Source organism: Haliotis cracherodii, unplaced genomic scaffold (assembly GCF_022045235.1).
Source record: "Haliotis cracherodii isolate W230 unplaced genomic scaffold, xgHalCrac1.p SCAF_1, whole genome shotgun sequence".
NCBI classification, from domain to species: domain Eukaryota; kingdom Metazoa; phylum Mollusca; class Gastropoda; order Lepetellida; family Haliotidae; genus Haliotis; species Haliotis cracherodii.
This window is the reverse complement of record NW_027266264.1, coordinates 46907746-46928613: the sequence shown is the minus strand read 5'-3', so window position 1 is coordinate 46928613 and position 20868 is coordinate 46907746. Positions and strand designations below refer to the sequence as shown.

The 20868-nt window shown below is 38.6% G+C and overlaps 1 protein-coding gene across 2 annotated transcripts in view; it reads right to left on the bottom strand.

Moving 5' to 3' along the window:
* Positions 1 to 20622, bottom strand: part of LOC139464862 (lachesin-like) — a 36081-nt gene extending 15459 nt beyond the window's left edge. For both annotated transcript variants that reach the window (XM_071246422.1, XM_071246429.1), the window contains exon 1: positions 20279 to 20622. In XM_071246422.1, the coding sequence (XP_071102523.1) occupies positions 20279 to 20363 (85 nt within the window). In that variant the 5' untranslated portion in view covers positions 20364 to 20622. The remainder of the gene's footprint in view (positions 1 to 20278) is intronic.
* Between the last annotated feature and the right edge of the window lie 246 nt (positions 20623 to 20868).

Here is a 20868-nt window from a genome sequence, read left to right as displayed (position 1 = left end):
TGAGTTCCGTGCAAATTGAAATGCCCATGCGTTCCCCCATTTCTTGCCACCAGAACGGATAAATTTCATTCGTTATTGAATTGCTACCACATGCCAAGATTGACAAGAAATCAGCGACACCAAGACCTTGGACGTTTGAAATCCTGGACAAACCGCCCGGCAAGTCGCCAATCCATTTCAAGTCCACGTAAGGACCGTATACAGGCTCCAGAAACGATACCAGACCACCAACACTACAGATGAGACGTCAGGATCGTCAGATTGTGCGACAGCATCTTAAAGATCGCTTTGTTTCTGCTGCGGAAATTGCTCGACAGACCATGGGGACACACCCGCGACACATTAATGCGAACACCTCCACTGTCACAGGCCGCACCGAGGACCTATTCTGACACCACGTCTTCAGTGGGCAACACAGCACCAGCATTGGCGCCACCAGCAGCGGAGAAGAATCCTCTTCTCAGACGAGAGTCGTTACTGTATCTCAACAGCCGATGGCAGAGAGAGCGTCTGGCGACGCCGTGGGAAACGTTATTCGGATGCTTATGTTTTTGAGACTTTTTTTTACTCGTGGGGTAGTCCGAGCATCATGGTGTTGGGTGGAATTGGTCTTGCACAGAGGGTCGGCCCTGTGGTCTTCCAAAACATCAGTCCAGGGAGAGGCAATGGTCTCACAGCAGCGCAGTACATTGATGAAGTTTTGAGACCACACGCCATACCTCATTTGGCACGTCGCCGCAACCACGAGTTTCAGCATGATAACGCCCGTGCCTACACTGCGAGAGTAACAAGAGACTTCCTCCAGCAGAATGACATCAGAACCATAAAGTGGCCTGTCCACTGTCCCGATTTAAATCCCATTGAGCACCTGTAGGGCGAGATTCTAAGACGGCTGAATGGCGTCCGACCAAAGCTGACAACTGCAGCTGAACTGCGTCAGGCGTTCCTCAGAGTGTGGGCTGACGTGTCTATGGCCTTCATCAATCGCCTCATTCATTCCATGTATCGCAGTCATCAATGCACATGGCGGACACACGAGACTTGTGATGCCATTTTCTTAGAGACTAGTGTTGCATTTCACTTTAAGAACATTTGACACTTTAATTTCAACCTTGATGATCAGTTTTGCCAAGTTTCATCTTTGTAATATGTCTCAAAATATGTTTACAGTGTTTGGTCAAATAAGGTTTCTCACATATCTATCCATGGTGACGTCTCGTTTGCGGTTCAGTATATATGTGACACACCCGGAGAAAAGGGACCTTATGTGCTGTGATGTCATAAAGAAAGACGTTTGATCGCCATGTATGAGGACTGAACAAAAATATGCTATTTTTATCTTACTAGTTCGTAATGTAATAAAAACTTTATTTAAAAACATTTCAACATACATGTCTACTTTCGATTATTCAGTAGATACATCTAAATCATTACAACAACAGTTATTATTCCAAGACAGGAAATGGGATTTCGCAGAAAATTAGTCCAAATGTTTGATGCCTCGTATCTCTGCAATACATGTGAATTGTATGTTTATGTTCCTAAAATACTGTAGTTTTAAAATATCATAAGAAGTCAAAATGCGATTTTTGACCTATGAGGTCCCTTATTGACATATAACGTATTCAAATTACCACTGTGAGACATTATAGATCGCTTCCATAGCAATATATCTCGCATTTATTATTTTTAAGTATGGTTGATACGAGTCAGTTATTGTTCTTTCTGTGAAGAAGAGGTTTCCTTCTGGTAGGAAGTATCTGTTGACATTGATCATCAACATATTCCCATAAAACATTCACAAGTTCCATTGTGACTTGAAATTTATGGGTGTCTTTATCAGATACTAACATCAGAACGTCATTCACGTCCCCAGCTAAATATTTCAGAAGGTAGCAAAGTGAAGACTCTTGTCTTGGATCGCTGATGAAATCTTCCTCCTCAACGGAAGCTGAATGCTCCTTCGCAATTATAATTTTCTATTGGAATGTTTAATCCTTAATAACCAGCTACCTGACCCATACCAAACTGTTTGCCTACCAACATAATCGTTGTCTACATGTGTACCCTGTCATCCACATGCTTGCCGACATATCATCAATGTGTTACCGTCAGGTAAAGTACAAGGTCCATTGCCCTTGTATTCGGGATGATCTAGATTGGATAAGCGACCCTTCCTTGTATAACAAAAAATATATGTTTCTTGATCTATAACATAAATGTGGAACATACAACATTACAGGTTGAGTACTAAACGGGATTTAGTAGCATCCTAGCCACGCACTACGTCGAGTTCGATACAGACTAAAGAAAGAGTTAAGGATAGAATGATACATTCTGCACAGTTATACTTCACTGGTGTGTGTTCATTTCTTTCGTACAGTATTTCCATTATGCTCCAGAATTATAATGCCCTTGCTGATTAACAGAACCTATTGATGTCATGAGTTTAAATGAATAATTTAATAAAATAGTTCGGGGAGTAATTTTAGCTTGCCGTTTTGGGGAAAAGAATATATCTGCATGACAGTTTATCACGGAAGGCTGGTGTATCATTAATTGTTTATGTTACATGGCATCGATTTTTTTTAATTGTTGGACTGGAAATAAAAGCGACAAAGCCCTTTCCGTAATCATAAGAAATATTAAACCCACACCAAACACAGATAATATATGTGATATTAATTGTTAAATATACAGATGTTCCAATGAGATAATTTGATGACATAACTTTTTCTAGAACTGAGTAAGTATCCCGATCTCTGGGTTGACAGATTGTCATTGATCACCATTCTGGCTATAATTTGTCAGTAAGTTTTAAGAGTACTGTCTGTTTAATCACGGAGGTCGATTATAATGGAGACGATAGTCCAAAGTGACACAGGTCGTAGACAGCAGTAACTCATACGGTGCTGAAATCCAAAGAATAATAATCAGGGTGAATCTGGGATACACACAAACAGCAAATTCGGGAGTGTAATCGACATAACTCCAAATATCTCAGCTGATGAATATGGTTTGTAAAACGTAGTTCGCTATAGCTCGCACAATTTAGTTATATATTCTGTATGATATGACACCATATCTTTACTTAAATATGATATGTGATATCATACAAACGGGTAAAGGTCCAGGTTGGCTGGAATGATAACAATTGATGACTAGAAGAATTATATCAAGGACCTATGATATATATTTTTTGCAAGACTCGAATATCTGGAAACAATTTAAGATTGCAGGTTTTGCCATAGGCAAATAATGAGCAGAATGCCCAAACAGGAAATCCAATTTGAAGCAGCCATTATTCTTAAATGTGATCCAATTTTGCTATGACCTCAGGTCTGATGGTAGTTTTTATGGTAATAGCAACAACCCTGAATAGTCTTTGAGAAGAAGCCAAGGCGTAGAAGTAGTCCCTGTCTAACACTAGTCATCATTGCTGTGACACGCGGCTCAATTTCGTCTCCAGGGAATCCAAGTTCCGGTAAAACAACAAAAATATTATGATGAAAACGGGAGAAAGACCATGTTCAAACGAATTGATTTAGAAATGCAATTACAATTTTTATATGCCTGAGCTTCTCACAAAAGTGCAACTTCGACGTTTAAAGAGCTTATGAAATGTCAAAAACGTCACAGTTGCATTAGTCATCGAGAAGTGGATTCAGAAACGTGCTTAAAGAACCAGAGACATCAACAGGTTTTATAACGATGTAAATGAATGGTATATCAATAATTTTGGCCCCAAATATTATTAACAACGAGGACCGGTATCTATATTGAGTTGATATTGAAAGTTTGTGTTCGCGGTTAAATATTTAACATCATACATGTGCTATCATGTATGACTATTGAAGTGGCATTTCTTTGGCAGAAACAAAAGCCTTCGATCAGGTTCAAGATGACAGAAAATCACAGATATAGTCCAAATGTGATCTAGCATACAAACCTGAAAGACAGCAATCATTTATGTCATCAGGATGGCAGCCGCATTGATTCCATTTAAGTTACCTCTGAACTATTTCGCCCACATGATCCAAAATAAAGAGTATCGCTTTCACAAAAACATAAGCTACAAACGAATTACCTTGCAAAACCTCATATCAAACTACATGATCAAATAACAACCACCAACATAATGTTATTATATAAGTTAGTCAATGACGGCGCAGTATCACCACAGCGCCAGCTACAATGTTATTGCTGTCGCCAGTATAATTTGTATTTGACAAGTGGACCCTTTGAAATTAGGTACATAATTGAAGAGGTGTTGGAATAGACAATGATTGATTGAATCAATATCACCTCTCGGGCACATACTTTGAACCGGTAAATATAAAGCGTAACCTGATATGGCCTCAATATTGTTTAAATCGATAGATCCGCAACTGGAAAATGCCTTTCAATGACGATAATCTACATTATGAAAGGTCTTTAATCAACAATTGGAGATATTAATGTAACGCGGAATGTAAATTGTTATGACACATTTCTGCAGGTCAAGAAGTCATGGACGACATCACTCATGCTAATTATCCCGCTCTGTCTCCAGGAAATGAATGCGTTTTACATCCAGATTATGCGTATTTAGTTACCGCATACATTTTTTTACATAGTGTATATGGTTAACATAACATCATCGTGAACGAAGACCTGGTTGTTTGAAAATGTACAGATATTAAATTAAAGCACAAACCATAATGTAAATATAACGTTTCACTGCACAAGCCCCAGTCTTAAGTTTTGATTTTGAAGTGAATTAGTGATGTGTGTGTTAAATCCCTAAGCAAATGAAAATGCCTTCCATGGAAGACTGATGGGCACTGGGAACGGAGTTGGGGGGGTAAATCAAATGGTTAGTTCCCAAAGTTGCGATGAACACGAACTACAACGGTTCTCTGTGACACTGATCCATAAGATTCTTTAATAAAAAAGATCGATACGATATCAAGTCCACTTTAAATGTCATTAAGACCCTACATTAAGAGTCAGTTCATGTCAAAAACTTCACAGGACAAACCACTTCAAAATGTAATGACGGATATTAAACCATTTTCTTGGAAAAGGACACAGATGTTTTGAATCAGAGGCTCAAACTGACAAGTGGCATTTGTCAGATGTATTTTCGTTCCATTGTTTCATCCACAACCTTTGCCGCCTCCCACTTGATAAAGGTTTTAAAAGGGAAATGTTGCCGATCAATTGATTGTGGGGATCTACACATATATAATAGGTCTTACACTTGCGTGTACCATGACGTAATGGTAAAACACTTACTGAAATACCCGTAAACAGACATTCTCTGTGACAATATTTCTTTTATCATTTTCACAACTACATCTCGCAACTACACCAATGGACTGAGCATGTCGTTCATATATCAATTCAATATCCTAAATTGTCAGTTGAACCGTCTGTATGGTATGATAAATCAAGCAACAACATACATGTACGTTTTGTATATCTAGACAGCCAAAATACAGCTTTTATTATCCATGGTGAACATGTATGTTTTCTATGTATTTATCTATGATACAGACTTCATTATCCATAGTAAACATGTCTGTTTTCTATGTATCTATCTTTTATATCGACTTCATTATCAATAGTGGACATGTCTGTTTTCTATGTATGTATCTATAATACCGACTTCATTATCCATACTGGAGATGTCTGTTCTCTATGTATCTATCTTTTATATCGACTTCATTATCCACACTGGACATGTATGTTTTCTATGTATCTATCTATAATACCGACTTCATTTTCCATACTGGACATGTCTGTTTTCTATGTATCTATCTTTAATACCGACTTCATTATCCACACTGGACATGTCTGTTTTCTATGTATCTATCTTTTATATCGACTTCATTATCCATAGTGAACATGTCTGTTTTCTATGTATGTATCTATAATACCGACTTCATTTTCCATACTGGACATGTCTGTTTTCTATGTATCTATCTTTAATACCGACTTCATTATCCACACTGGACATGTCTGTTTTCTATGTATCTATCTATTTCACCGACTTCATTATCCATACTGGACATGTCTGTTTTCTATGTATCTATCTATATTACCGACTTCATTATCCATACTGGACATGTCTGTTTTCTATGTATCTATCTATAATACCGACTTCATTATCCATACTGGACATGTCTGTTTTCTATGTATCTATCTATAATACCGACTCCATTTTCCATACTGGACATGTCTGTTTTCTATGTATCTATCTTTTATATCGACTTCATTATCCATACTGGACATGTATGTTTTCTATGTATCTATCTATAATACAGACTTCATTATCCATAGTAAACATGTCTGTTTTCTATGTATCTATCTATAATACAGACCCATAGTAAACATGTCTGTTTTCTATGTATCTATCTATAATACCGACTTCATTATCCATACTGAGCATGTCTGTTTTCTATGTATCTATCTATAATACCGACTTCATTATCATCCATACTGGATATGTCTGTTTTCTATGTATCTATCTATAATATCGACTTCATTATCCATAGTTAACATGTCTGTTTTCTATGTATCTATCTTTTATATCGACTTCATTATCCATAGTGAACATGTCTGTTTTCTATGTATGTATCTATAATACCGACTTCATTATCCATACTGGAGATGTCTGTTCTCTATGTATCTATCTTTTATATCGACTTCATTATCCACACTGGACATGTATGTTTTCTATGTATCTATCTATAATACCGACTTCATTTTCCATACTGGACATGTCTGTTTTCTATGTATCTATCTATAATACCGACTTCATTATCCACACTGGACATGTCTGTTTTCTATGTATCTATCTTTTATATCGACTTCATTATCCATAGTAAACATGTCTGTTTTCTATGTATCTATCTATAATACCGACTTCATTATCCATACTGGACATATCTGTTTTCTATGTATCTATCTATAATACAGACTTCATTATCCATAGTAAACATGTCTGTTTTCTATGTATCTATCTATAATACAGACCCATAGTAAACATGTCTGTTTTCTATGTATCTATCTATAATACCGACTTCATTATCCATACTGAGCATGTCTGTTTTCTATGTATCTATCTATAATACCGACTTCATTATCATCCATACTGGATATGTCTGTTTTCTACGTATCTATCTATAATATCGACTTCATTATCCATAGTGAACATGTCTGTTTTCTATGTATCTATCTTTTATATCGACTTCATTATCCATAGTGAACATGTCTGTTTTCTATGTATGTATCTATAATACCGACTTCATTATCCATACTGGAGATGTCTGTTCTCTATGTATCTATCTTTTATATCGACTTCATTATCCACACTGGACATGTATGTTTTCTATGTATCTATCTATAATACCGACTTCATTTTCCATACTGGACATGTCTGTTTTCTATGTATCTATCTATAATACCGACTTCATTATCCACACTGGACATGTCTGTTTTCTATGTATCTATCTATTTCCCCGAAAATTCATTATCCATACTGGACATGTCTGTTTTCTATGTATCTATCTATAATACCGACTTCATTATCCATACTGGACATGTCTGTTTTCTATGTATCTATCTATATTACCGACTTCATTATCCATACTGGACATGTCTGTTTTCTATGTATCTATCTATAATACCGACTCCATTTTCCATACTGGACATGTCTGTTTTCTATGTATCTATCTTTTATATCGACTTCATTATCCATAGTAAACATGTCTGTTTTCTATGTATCTATCTATAATACCGACTTCATTATCCATACTGAGCATGTCTGTTTTCTATGTATCTATCTATTTCACCGACTTCATTATCCATACTGGACATGTCTGTTTTCTATGTATCTATCTATAATATCGACTTCATTATCCATAGTGAACATGTCTGTTTTCTATGTATCTATCTTTTATATCGACTTCATTATCCATAGTGATCATGTCTGTTTTCTATGTATCTATCTATAATACCGACTTCATTATCCATACTGGACATGTCTGTTTTCTATGTATCTATCTATAATACCGACTTCATTATCCATACAGATCATGTCTGTTTTCTATGTATCTATCTATAATACACACCCATAGTGAACATGTCTGTTTTCTATGTATCTATCTATAATACCGACTTCATTATCCATAGTGAACATGTCTGTTTTCTATGCATCTATCTATAATACCGACTTCATTATCCATTCTGGACATATCTGTTTTCTATGTATCTATCTATAATACAGACTTCATTATCCATACTGAGCATGTCTGTTTTCTATGTATCTATCTATAATACAGACCCATAGTAAACATGTCTGTTTTCTATGTATCTATCTATAATACCGACTTCATTATCCATACTGAGCATGTCTGTTTTCTATGTATCTATCTATAATACCGACTTCATTATCATCCATACTGGATATGTCTGTTTTCTATGTATCTATCTATAATATCGACTTCATTATCCATAGTGAACATGTCTGTTTTCTATGTATCTATCTTTTATATCGACTTCATTATCCATAGTGAACATGTCTGTTTTCTATGTATCTATAATACCGACTTCATTATGCATAGTGAACATGTATGTTTTCTATGTATCTATCTATAATACCGACTTCATTATCATCCATACTGGGCATGTCTGTTTTCTATGTATCTATCTATAATACCGACTTCATTATCCATACTAGACATGTCTGTATTATATGTATATATCCATAATACTGCGAGCTTTACCCTTCGTTTAAAGTAAGTAAAGCAATGTTTCCAAGCATATTGTTATCCAACAATAATGAGAGCTCAGCACGGCCATTCGTGATGTGAGAAGCCGACGGTAAACTATAACAATGACATTGTCCAACATGTTATGGGTTCTACACTAGTTTTGTATACTAACAGCTACATGTATGCTATGCGCCTCGGGTTGTCTTCCAAGGTGTATACGTAAGATCTTCAGTGCGTCTACTGAGATGTATATAGACGATACCTATTGTGAACCTATGGTGTGACCTTGGAAGATACAAAAGTTTGGACGACACAAATGCTGTAAATATTTGGTTAAAAAGCTTCAAAACACACGGATTTAACATTTGTTTTAAAATGATATGCTAACTGAAATAAAGATTTTTGAGTTTAAAAACTTAGAATCTAAAATTCGTGAGGCTAACTTAACATTTGTTTCGCATGAAACGCACATACACATCCCTCAACTTTTCCCCCGAATCTAAACATATTTCTTCAATCTTTTCTTGTTTTGTCGTGAGGGGCCACCGTACAACTTTATTATAGCGTCAATATTAAAAGATTTCTGTTTCCGTACAAAGAAGAAGTAGGGGCGATATTGACACTTGCTGTATATGACATCTGTGTATTAAAAAATGATGGTTCCGAGATACTTGTTCTGTCACAATTTTTTACGGCATGTACATTAATGATCACTGGTGTAATGTTTCATGTCGTTGGTGCTATCATTAAATTCTGTTTCGAAATTGAAAAGTGGGAACGCATTCATGCTGTAATCGAACTACTACAGACGATGTCCATCTTTGTGTTTAATTAATCAAAATGTCAAACGAACCTAGCTCTTGCGTTTCCTTCATCCTTCCCGGACAAGCTATTTTCGTCTGTATCCACAATTTCTTTTGATAAGAATAAACTGATGATGGTTTTGTCTCGTCCTTCACGATCAAAAACATTTCCTTTTAATCAAAATATAAGCCATTTCTATTATTTCTATGTCATGCTTGACATTTTCTATGCTCCCGGCTCGTAATATGCTGACATGTCACTATCACCCACCATGCGCTTCATGTAGCCTCCAGTCAAAACTACACAGTCAATACCATGCGTCACGCTAATCCTATTTGTTTTGCTTCCTGTTGCCAAACAGTGTCTTCTGGGGCTTCTTCGCAGTCTCTGTGCAGTCTTCCTATGTAACAGGGCAATATGTTTTTGTCCTGCTTCGTGGGAACATGGCTTGACATCAATTTAAATAAACATTCACCGTTCAACGCTTGTCATCAAACATGCATTCAGTCAAACCTACACATTTTAGGATTTCAAAATGTGATTTAACATAAATAAAGCTTGCTTGGATTTGGACATATCAGTTCCGTAGTTATGTTCAACTCTATTTGCCCATGTCGTTACTTTTTCCTTAATCATTCCACTGACTTGGATAATTCCAGATTTACCACGCGTTACACACTCGCAAATCTATCAATCTATATTACTACGGGAGTTAACTGCATTGCAGAACAAAATCGGTTCTATTTGAACAGTTTTCGATTCACTTACAAAAGGAGGAGCTCTTAATTGAATCGAAGATGCGTTAGCGAGTTCACAAAGAAAAACGTCTTTGGATAAGGAAGGGCAGAGTAATTGCCCTTGTCTAGGCGTAATTACTGTATTTAGATCCATGTTAGAGTCCTATTATTCCCGTCAGCTTGCTTTGACTTTAGGAACGCATCCTTATTTCTGAAATGGTTCGATAGAGGTTTAGATTTACACACAGGGTTGTGATGATGATCTTAATGACTTTCTTTGTTCTTCTTGACTTCACAATATCTATTTATCACAGACTATTTTCTTTTTCAGTGCATATCTGCACATGACAGGGACATCATGTATGAGCGAACGGGTGTATGGATATTTCTTTATTAGGAATTTTTTTTTCCATTTTCATAAGAATACAATTTGAAAAAATAATGATTATTACTTGATGAGATAATAAATCACACGAGTCTTTCGCCTTGGCATGATTGGCATGCGTTGAATAGGTATGTAATAGTCGGTGAGTAGTCTATGGTAACATTAACCCAAAACGGTAATGCATATTCATTTTCACTTTAAAACATATCTACATACATCGGTATATAGTATATTTCATTTTGCAAAAACCTTCAGTTTATCAATGTTGACACAAGCTTGAACTCATTAAACCTTTTTTAGCAAAATCTGTAGAAATCACAAACTAACATGTAATTTTAAGAGAGGCAAGGTACTGGTATGTCTGTTTCAAGAGAACAGATACTAGTTTGTGTATGGAGAGACGATGTATTGGTATTGTATGGTGTGAGTGAGTGTATGTGTGTGTGTGGGTTTTTTATTTGTGTGTGTGTCTGTGTGTGTGTCTGTAAGTGTGTGTCTGTGTGTCTCTCTCTGTGTGTCTAGAGACCAGGTGGGAGTATTTATATGTAGATAGACCACGTAAATTCTCTGTGTGTATATTTTTTGTGTGTTTGCGTGTTTGTTTCTTTGTTTGTTGTATTGATGTTTGGTTGTAAAGAAGGCAGATACTTCGTGATACTTTGTATGAGTAAGTAGTATGTGCGAGGAGAGAGACCAGGAACTAGTATGTGTGATGAGAGAGTCCCGGAACTAATATGTATGAGTAGAGAGACCAGGAACTAGTATGTGTGAGGAGAGAGTCCATGAACTAGTATGTGTGAGGAGAGAGTCCAGGAACTAGTATGTGTGAGGAGAGAGTCCAGGAACTAGTATGTGTGAGGAGAGAGTCCAGGAACTAATATGTATGAGAAGAGAGACCAGGAACTAGTATGTGTGAGGAGAGAGTCCAGGAACTAGTATGTATGAGGAGAGAGTCCAGGAACTTGTATGTGTGAGGAGAGTGTCCAGGAACTAATATGTGTGAGGAGAGAGTCCAGGAACTTGTATGTGTGAGGAGAGAGTCCAGGAACTTGTATGTGTGAGTAGAAGACCAGGAACTAATATGTATGAGTAGAAGACCAGGAACTAATATGTGTGAGGAGAGAGTCCATGAACTAGTATGTGTGAGGTGAGAGTCCAGGAACTAGTATGTGTGAGGAGAGAGTCCAGGAACTAATATGTGAGAGGAGAGAGACCAGGAACTAATATGCGTGAGGAGAGAGTCCAAGAACTAGTATGTGTGAGGCGAGAGTCCAGGAACCTGTATGTGTGAGGAGAGAGTCCAGGAACTAATATGTGTGAGGAGAGAGTCCAGGAACTAATGTGTGTGAAGAGAGAGTCCAAGAACTAGTATGTGTGAGGAGAGAGACCAGGAACTAATATGTGTGTGGAGAGAGTCCAGGAACTAGTTTGTGTGTAGAGAGTCCAGGAACTAGTTTGTGTGTAGAGAGTCAAGGAACGTATTAGTTTGTAGAGAGTCCAAGAACTAGTTTGTGTGTAGAGAGTCAAGGAACTTATTAGTTTGTAGAGAGTCCAAGAACTAGTTTGTGTGTAGAGAGTCCAAGAACTAGTTTGTGTGTAGAGAGTCCAAGAACTAGTTTGTGTGTAGAGAGTCCAAGAACTAGTTTGTGTGTAGAGAGTCCAAGAACTAGTTTGTGTGTAGAGAGTCAAGGAACTAATTAGTTGTGTGTGTGTGTGTGTGTGTGTGTGTGTGTGTGTGTGTGTGTGTGTGTGTGTGTAGAGAGAGAGACTCTCTACTAGAGAGTCCAAGAACTAGTTTGTGTGTAGAGAGTCAAGAAACTAATTAGTTTGTGTGTGTGTGTAGATACTCTCTGCTAGAGAGTCCAGGAACTAGTTTGTGTGTAGAGAGTCCAGGAACTAGTTTGTGTGTAGAGAGTCCAGGAGTCCAGTGTGTGTGTGTGTGTGTGTGTGTGTGTGTGTGTGTGACCGTGTACTGGTATAGATGTGTGTAGAGTGACCATGAACTGGTATAGATGTGTGTAGAGTGACCATGTACTGGTATAGATGTGTGTAGAGTGACCATGTACTGGTATAGATGTGTGTAGAGTGACCATGTACTGGTATAGATGTGTGTAGAGTGACCATGTACTGGTATAGATGTGTGTAGAGTGACCATGTACTGGTATAGATGTGTGTAGAGTGACCATGTACTGATATAGATGTGTGTAGAGTGACCATGTTCTGGTATAGATGTGTGTAGAGTGACCATGTACTGGTATAGATGTGTGTAGAGTGACCATGTACTGGTATAGATGTGTGTAGAGTGGCGATGTACTGGTATAGATGTGTGTAGAGTGACCATGTACTGGTATAGATGTGTGTCGAGTAACCATGTACTGGTATAGATGTGTGTAGAGTGACCATGTACTGGTATAGATGTGTGTCGAGTAACCATGTACTGGTATAGATGTGTGTAGAGTGGCGATGTACTGGTATATATGTGTGTTGAGTGACCATGTACTGGTATAGATGTGTGTAAAGTGGCGATGTACTGGTATAGATGTGTGTAGAGCGATCATGTACTGGTATAGATGTGTGGTCATTTGCTAGTATATATGTATGTAGGGTAATCATTCATGTACTGTGATCATATACCACACACTAACACACACTAACACACATGTATGTATGTATGTATGTATGTATGTATGTATGTATGTATGTATGTATGTATGTATGTATGTATGTATGTATGTATGTATGTATTGCGAAGTTCTCATGAACTGATAGTTATTCCAAAATTGACATTGAACTGCCATCATCTTGAGCACCAATGTGCATTTAAGTTGTATTGGCTCACAAAAATCAATATGTGAAAGCGTCTTTGACGTGTTGAAAGTATCAGCGTGTCAGCTGAAATGTGGACCATGCTTCAGGGTCCGTTACCGATTTTCAGCATCAGTATTGGCGTTGTGATTAGCGCGTTATGTAAAACTAGAACATTTAAATCAGTGCATTCGTTAATTGTGAGATTGGTCTACGTCATAAAATGTCAATTGGTACACACAAAAAGTGGTGTTTGTACTTGAATCAAACGTGCTAAGACAGCCAATTTGTCAAGGGCCGATCCCTTTAAAAGTCGAAAAGAAGAAAAACTTTCCAAGTCTTGTATGATTTAAATCAACAGCCTAAATTAACTGGTGTATTCAAAGAACGAGAACATAATATGTACGCCCTGGTAAGAGGAGAACACCAGCCAGCAACTGAGGGTAAGACAATGTTCCTGACGGATTGCACATTAATGTCATGGCTTGATTTTAAGCATCTACGCTTGTGGCAATTCAGCTTCTAGCCTCAACGGCATCGCATCTGTGGAAAGTGCCAACAAACCCAGTGACGGTTCGTCAAGTGATTGCCTCTTACCGTCTTTCAATTGAACAAACGATGTGAGCTTGTGGCATCTTATTTGACCAAGAAAGAACTCTTCTTTGTATAATGAAAATTATAGATTTCGAGAAAAACCGAGTAGAGCTATAACAAGAAAAGCATTTTTGACCTTGTAATACGATTCTATCTGTTTTCACCAGACACATGAGAAAACGTTAGCTACCTGTGTGGTGAGCATACCGTATCATTACTACTATGACTGGTATTAATATCAGGGACATAAGTCGAGCGAGCGAGCGAGTATGGTTTTACGCCGCTTTTAGCAATATTCCAGCAATATCACGGCGGGGGACACCAGAACATAAGTCGAATACCTTTGCGTTGTATATGATTATGCACACTCGTACAGGCAGGGGACCGGTGTAGGGTTCTCAGTCGAACGTGAAATCGCCAGCTCGGTTGCTTGCAGTATATACAGTTTTACTTTATACAGGTAGATACATACAAGGGTCACTTTGTGCCAGGGGTCATGACCAACACTGAAAACATGGCTGAAGTGTCGGTGCCCACTGACATAGATATACACATATAAAGGTGTGTATTGCTTCACACTGAGCACAGCAATCCTGCAGCTATTCGCGGCCAAGAGATGAAGGAGATTATTAACATTATAGCACGGGATTAACATCTTGTAATGAATGAGTGAGTGAGTTGGATTTAACGCCGCTTTTAACATTATTCCAGTTATATCGCGGCGTGTCAGCTTAATGTGGGAGGAAAGCCTGAAGTGATGCAGGTCTCAGACGTTTACCACTTTGGTGAAACCCACGAGCACGGGTATGGTGCTGACAAACCTAGAAACATAATCGGGGCGAACCGGGATTCGAACCCACAATCATAGGTTTCTCTGCACAGCAAATCGCGGCGCCTTAGACGACTGGGCCACCCGTGCCCCCTTGTAATGAATGAAAAAGTAGCGATTCTAGACATATTAAAGCGGAGCATCATGTGTACTACTGTCTAGTGGTAGTGCGCCCGCCCGGAGAGCGGGGGTTCGATCCCCGGCCTCGCCATGCCAAAACCTGTTAATAGATGCTGCTTGTTGTTACCCTGTCTGGCGCTCGGCATAAAGCTAGAACAAGTACTGGTCGGCTCGGAGTAAGTATACTGTAGTGAGTATGGTGTTCATGTTTATCTGCAACATGGTATCTCATAAGGCTAGCACTATATATTCAGCTGTGGTCCCGATTAGTACAAGCAGACACACACACACACACACACACACACACACACACACACACACACACACACACACACACACACACACACACACAAACACACACACACACAAACACACTCAACAAGTTCCTGTGTCACCAATATTTTAGTGTATTTTTCAAACAAGTAAAGTTTGGTTTTCAATATTGTAGCACATGTTTGGAATCAAGTCACAAAAACGCAACTGCTACGGAAAAGCATGCATCCCATGCAATAGTTGACTTTGTGCAAGCTCCATGATTTTCACTACCAAAGAATGGTTATAAAAACATGTGCGTTAACGGGATTCAATATGCATTGCTTAGCATGGTGCTGACAACAACCACTCAGAAAAACAACAAAATTACGAAATTATTCAACATTACGAAATGCCACGCCGAAAATGAGTGAGTGAGTATGGTTTTACGCCGCTTTTAGCAATATTCCAGTAATATCACGGCGGAGGACACTAGAAATGGGCTTCACACATTGTACCAATGTCGGGAATCGAACCCGGGTCTTCGGCATGACGAGCGAACGCTTTAACCACCAGGCTACCCGACCGCCACGGTCCGAAAATGACCTGACCCTGACCGCCCCTGTCCAGACGTCCCATTTTGACAGGAAACCACCGTCAAGCACGTCTACAGTGGTGCAGACACCGCCTACGCTGGACGGCCATGCAGTGGGGACAAGTTCTATTCACTGACGAGTCTCGTTTTCACCTCAGCCACAGCGATGGATGGACTCGAGTGTACCGACGTCGAGGTGAACGTTACGTCAATCATTGTGTCATCGAAGAAATTCGGTTCGGGGGCGGCAGCGTTATGGTATGGGGTCGGATTACAGCAAGACAGAGGGCCCGTTTAATAGTGGAAGAGGGAAATCTCAATGGACAGCGCTACCGCGACTAGATCATCGACCCTGTTGTTCTACCGTTTTTGCGTCGTCATGGCCTAGGCATTACCTTTCAACATGACAACGCCCGGCCTCATATTGCTCGACTTGTTTGGTCTCTCTTCAAAAAAACAACGTGAATGTCATCCTCTGGCCAGCTCGCTTCCCTGATCGCTCACCAATGGAGCACATGTGGAATGAGATGGATCGGCGCCTTCGACGTCAACCACGTGTTCCACAGACACTCCAGGAACATCATGCGCCAGCAGATATGGACAGATATCCCACAGAACTTTGTGCGACGCCTGGTCCATTCCATGAGACGAAGATATGCTGCTTGCATCGCAACCAGAGGTGGATACACACGCTATTGATTTGTAAATTGACATTTTGGCATGTTCATGTTGGTTGTTGTTTTTTAAATCACGCATTTTCTGAAGTCAGTATGGCACATTAAACCATTTGAAGACTTACAGGAGTCTTTTATCTGTTGCACACCAAAATTGTTTCAGATTTGGTAAAATACATAACTCTGCATTAAATCTTATTCAATGTCACGGGAACTTTTGTTGTTCAGTATACATAAGTGCAATAACCTTGAATGTGACGCTAAAACCCATTTCACCTCACTACCGTTCATGGCACATGTAGTTTAGCTTCTTCAACTAATACGGACAACAACTGTTATTATACTTCACAACCTCTCATATTCTAAGTAAGCTCTACAGACGGATGTAAGTATTCGTCGTAGCGTAATCTACATCTATGGATTTCGTAAAATCACAGTAATTGTATCTCGCAGTAAGTTATCTTGATTGAAGCGTGTTTTGCCAAGAGGTAATCTATAGCAGCGGGGGATCACATGCCAATAATTGAAACTCGTCGAATCTATAATGTTGTCATCAGGCACTCCATTCCAGGTAAGGATGAGAATGCTATTCCACAAATTATCCCCACCTTCATAGTAACCGGAGCTATTCCATGGCCTATACTCTACGTATTAATATCCACAGTTACAATTTCGAAGAAATGTGTACATCACATTCTCGAAGACCCAGGCAAAAGAGCACATACCACTGGCAGACAGGGACTTTCCTTCCACAAGTACCAAATTATGTTTTTTTAAGTATCCCGTTTTGTTTTTGTGCGGTAGCGTTTGGAAAGTAGCACGTACAACTTACCTACTTCCTCCTCATTTGTAACGAATCTTCTCATCAAATATTGATACTGATCTTGTTGAGGTGTAAGCACAATTGTGTTTAGCGCAGTTAATTAGATAATGTCCAGGGAATGCCAACACGCAGTGATTATATATCATGCTTCTGACAATTTAATTATCACTTTTATAACCGTTTTTCACAAAATATCAATACGGCGTATTTATATTTGCAGTGAGTGTTGTCTTTTCGAAAGAAATGTCAATCGAGTAATTAACATATTTAAACGTGCTATTCAGATATTGCATTACCTTGTAAAAAGAGCATAATTTAATAAGAAAAACTTCATTTGTGAAATGAATTGGAAATTTGAAACCAGGTCGTCGTTCACATATATACCCACGATTTAATCAGCTTATTAAAATGTCGAGGTGATTCAGATAGACAACATATTAATACTGGTAAATAGTTGGAAAATCCAAGCGAATATGTTTAGCACAGAACATTTGTGTTTAATCATTGTTTGATCTTCATATTTTATATATTTTTGGTAAGGATTTGTGTTATGTAGATTGTGTTACTTTATTAAGGTCCCCCCAATCTCCGCCCTGACGCTGCACACATGAAGCACGTTCATTAATATCTACATGTGTTTAAATGGGAACGTGAAATTAATACTTCTTTCGAACCTGTGAATATTTCATGGTAAATTATGACTGAAACTGCACTTGCTCTGATCAAGTTCCCCGCTGTATGGATCTATAACCCATCTGAACCACAGCCACGATTTGAATGCTGCGCACTTAATGGTGACTTGTTGATGAAAATAAAATGTTGACATGCATGCAGGTGTGCGAGGGCTGCGTATGTGTCGGCAGAGACCAAGCGTATTTCCTTCCATGGCTCTTTATATCAGATGCCACCCTTACTAATGAACATCATCTCATATGATCATCATCCCGTAACCCTTCAGTCAATATTGCCCATTGCAAATAGGGTCAACACGAACTGACAGATACAATCTATCCTACACGGAGACACTGCTTGGTGGACGCGGTATAAATACTAAATGTACGATGTACTAATATGCCGCCTCTGTAACGTTAATTTGACATCGCAAGAGTAAGTGAGTGAGTTAAACCTTTTACATCGCATCGGCAATATTGCAGCTATATCGCGATGAGAACTAGGTAGTTACTATAATTTCAGACCTGTCAACGTAGGACAGTAAAACAGTAAGGTAATATCACAGTTTAGATATAAAACAAACCTAAGCAATAATAAAACAAAGAATGTTTCAGTAGATTAGTATAAATATAAAACCAGTATAGACCACTAGCAACCAAAGCTAGACCACCTAACAGGGAATCATGAGGACTTACAGTGCTTTTGCTTCCTGCTTGATTCCCAGCAGGCTTTATGCCATCACTTTGGTCACCAGTGGTTGTGTGTAATACTAACCAATATCAAAAATAGAAGCACAATCATTACATTAAAACACTAGTTGATATTAATTACTTCAACCTAGATGGACTCGCGTGCCACTGTCAGGGGACATTAATTTTACACTACGTTAACCCCCTGAGTGGCACAGCCTTCAATCGTCTCAGTTTTTGATAATCTCACACTATCTTAAAACAATTCAAAAATCAAAATTTATCAAATAATTCTATTTCTTTTAAAAAATCGAGAATTGAACGAGTATTGACATTGATAGAAGATCCTTTAAAGACGTTGAATGATAATAGTTATCCCTTGTGAGAGAAAAGTCCATACAGTCAAGCAAAATATGCTTGACTGTAATTCTCTCATCACCAGGGACACAAAACGGAGACATCGCCAGAGACACCAGGAAACTATAAACTTTACATAAACACTATTGTCGTTTAGCGCTAAATGACAACATAACTACCACTGCCGAAGACGTATCTAGACTGCAGATGAGCTGACTGTACTTGACTTATGGTTTGCCAGCAAACATATATTTTATTTTAAAATAAGTCTATTATTGTATTGTTATTCTTGGATTCTTTTGTTAACTTATAATGCATGTGTTGTGTAGATGTTTAGAATCTATCTCCTAAAAGGCAAATAATACCAAGGATGTATCGTACGTTTAGACCTTCCACTTGAGTCCAGCTTGGTCAAACGACAACGTTGAATGCCCTGAGTTACTCGGCATAACATCAGTCCTAACCATTCTTTAGAACAAAAGGTGTCAAAGAAATGGAATGTCTGTTTATTTTACAAGAAACACTACAAAGATCCAGATTTCTTCGGGACAATGGGGATTCAGCAGATCATGTGATTCCCAGGGAACCACATCTTTACTCCAGCATGTCAGCTGTGTTTCATATTTAGTCTGTATTAGATACCTCGTCCAACACGTGGTAGCAGTTTACAGTTTTGCTCGTATTGATCAGGTTAAACGACAAAACGCATAGTTGTAACGGTGTTGTTTTCATGTGAAACAACAACAATTGGTGCACTACTTGCCATGTACAGGTAAAATGTTCGTGTTGATGGTTTCAAAGCAAAAGATGATAATTAAAATAATGTTGTAATCAATGAGACGCCATACATAATCTTAAGATGCATCATGCATTAACTTGTCAACACAGGAACTAAGGTCATGACGTTCTAGTTTTAGTCTATGTTTGATATCAGTTGTATGCAGGTAATATTACCACACAAACAGTAATGCTCACACACTGACCATACAGCACGCCGTTCTTACAACACGTGAAACCTACGTGCGTTTTGTCGTACTTAAATAATTCCATTGACATTATGGTAATAATCAAAAGACCTCACGGCACTGCATCTCCACGCCGTTTGGGGAACTGTATCTCGTCACTCAAGTCTTTTCCCCAGAACTACACAAAATGTACAAGTGTTAAAAATAAAGTTACTTACCTAATTCGAAAGCCACACAGAGGTGACACACGGTCATGAGGATCTCTACATCTACCATGGTGCCCAGAAGTACTCCCAGATCCATGAGAGAGTGCTCACCACATGTCTTACTCCAACAAGTAGGTGATATTAACAGTTGGACCAGTAGTAACAGGTCCACAAGTAAACATCCTCTTTCCTATTGTGAATCGCTAAGTAAAATGAAGAAGCTATGCCAATGCGGTATTAACTTTGTCGATCCATAAAACCCAATAAATAAAGTGAGTAGCGTTAATGAGTCATTACACAACTATAGAGAGCGATAACTGACGGTAGCCGAACATGTTCAACAACAACGCGCTCGTTCTCTCACATCCCTTCACTAATGAGACACGTGGGCAGTGGGGAAACGTTGAGCGATCCTGTAAGTCAGCTACCAATAACACATGGTTAGAGGCCCGCCTCAGTCAGATCTCCGGCGATTCAGGCACCGCCCCCTGGAGTCTTGACAATGATGGAAAAGGAAGCATGTACCAATGAGGAACTAAAACTGCGAGGTCCTAGATTACACTTTTCAGTAAAAGTCTCTTGCTGAATAATGCATTGCTTCC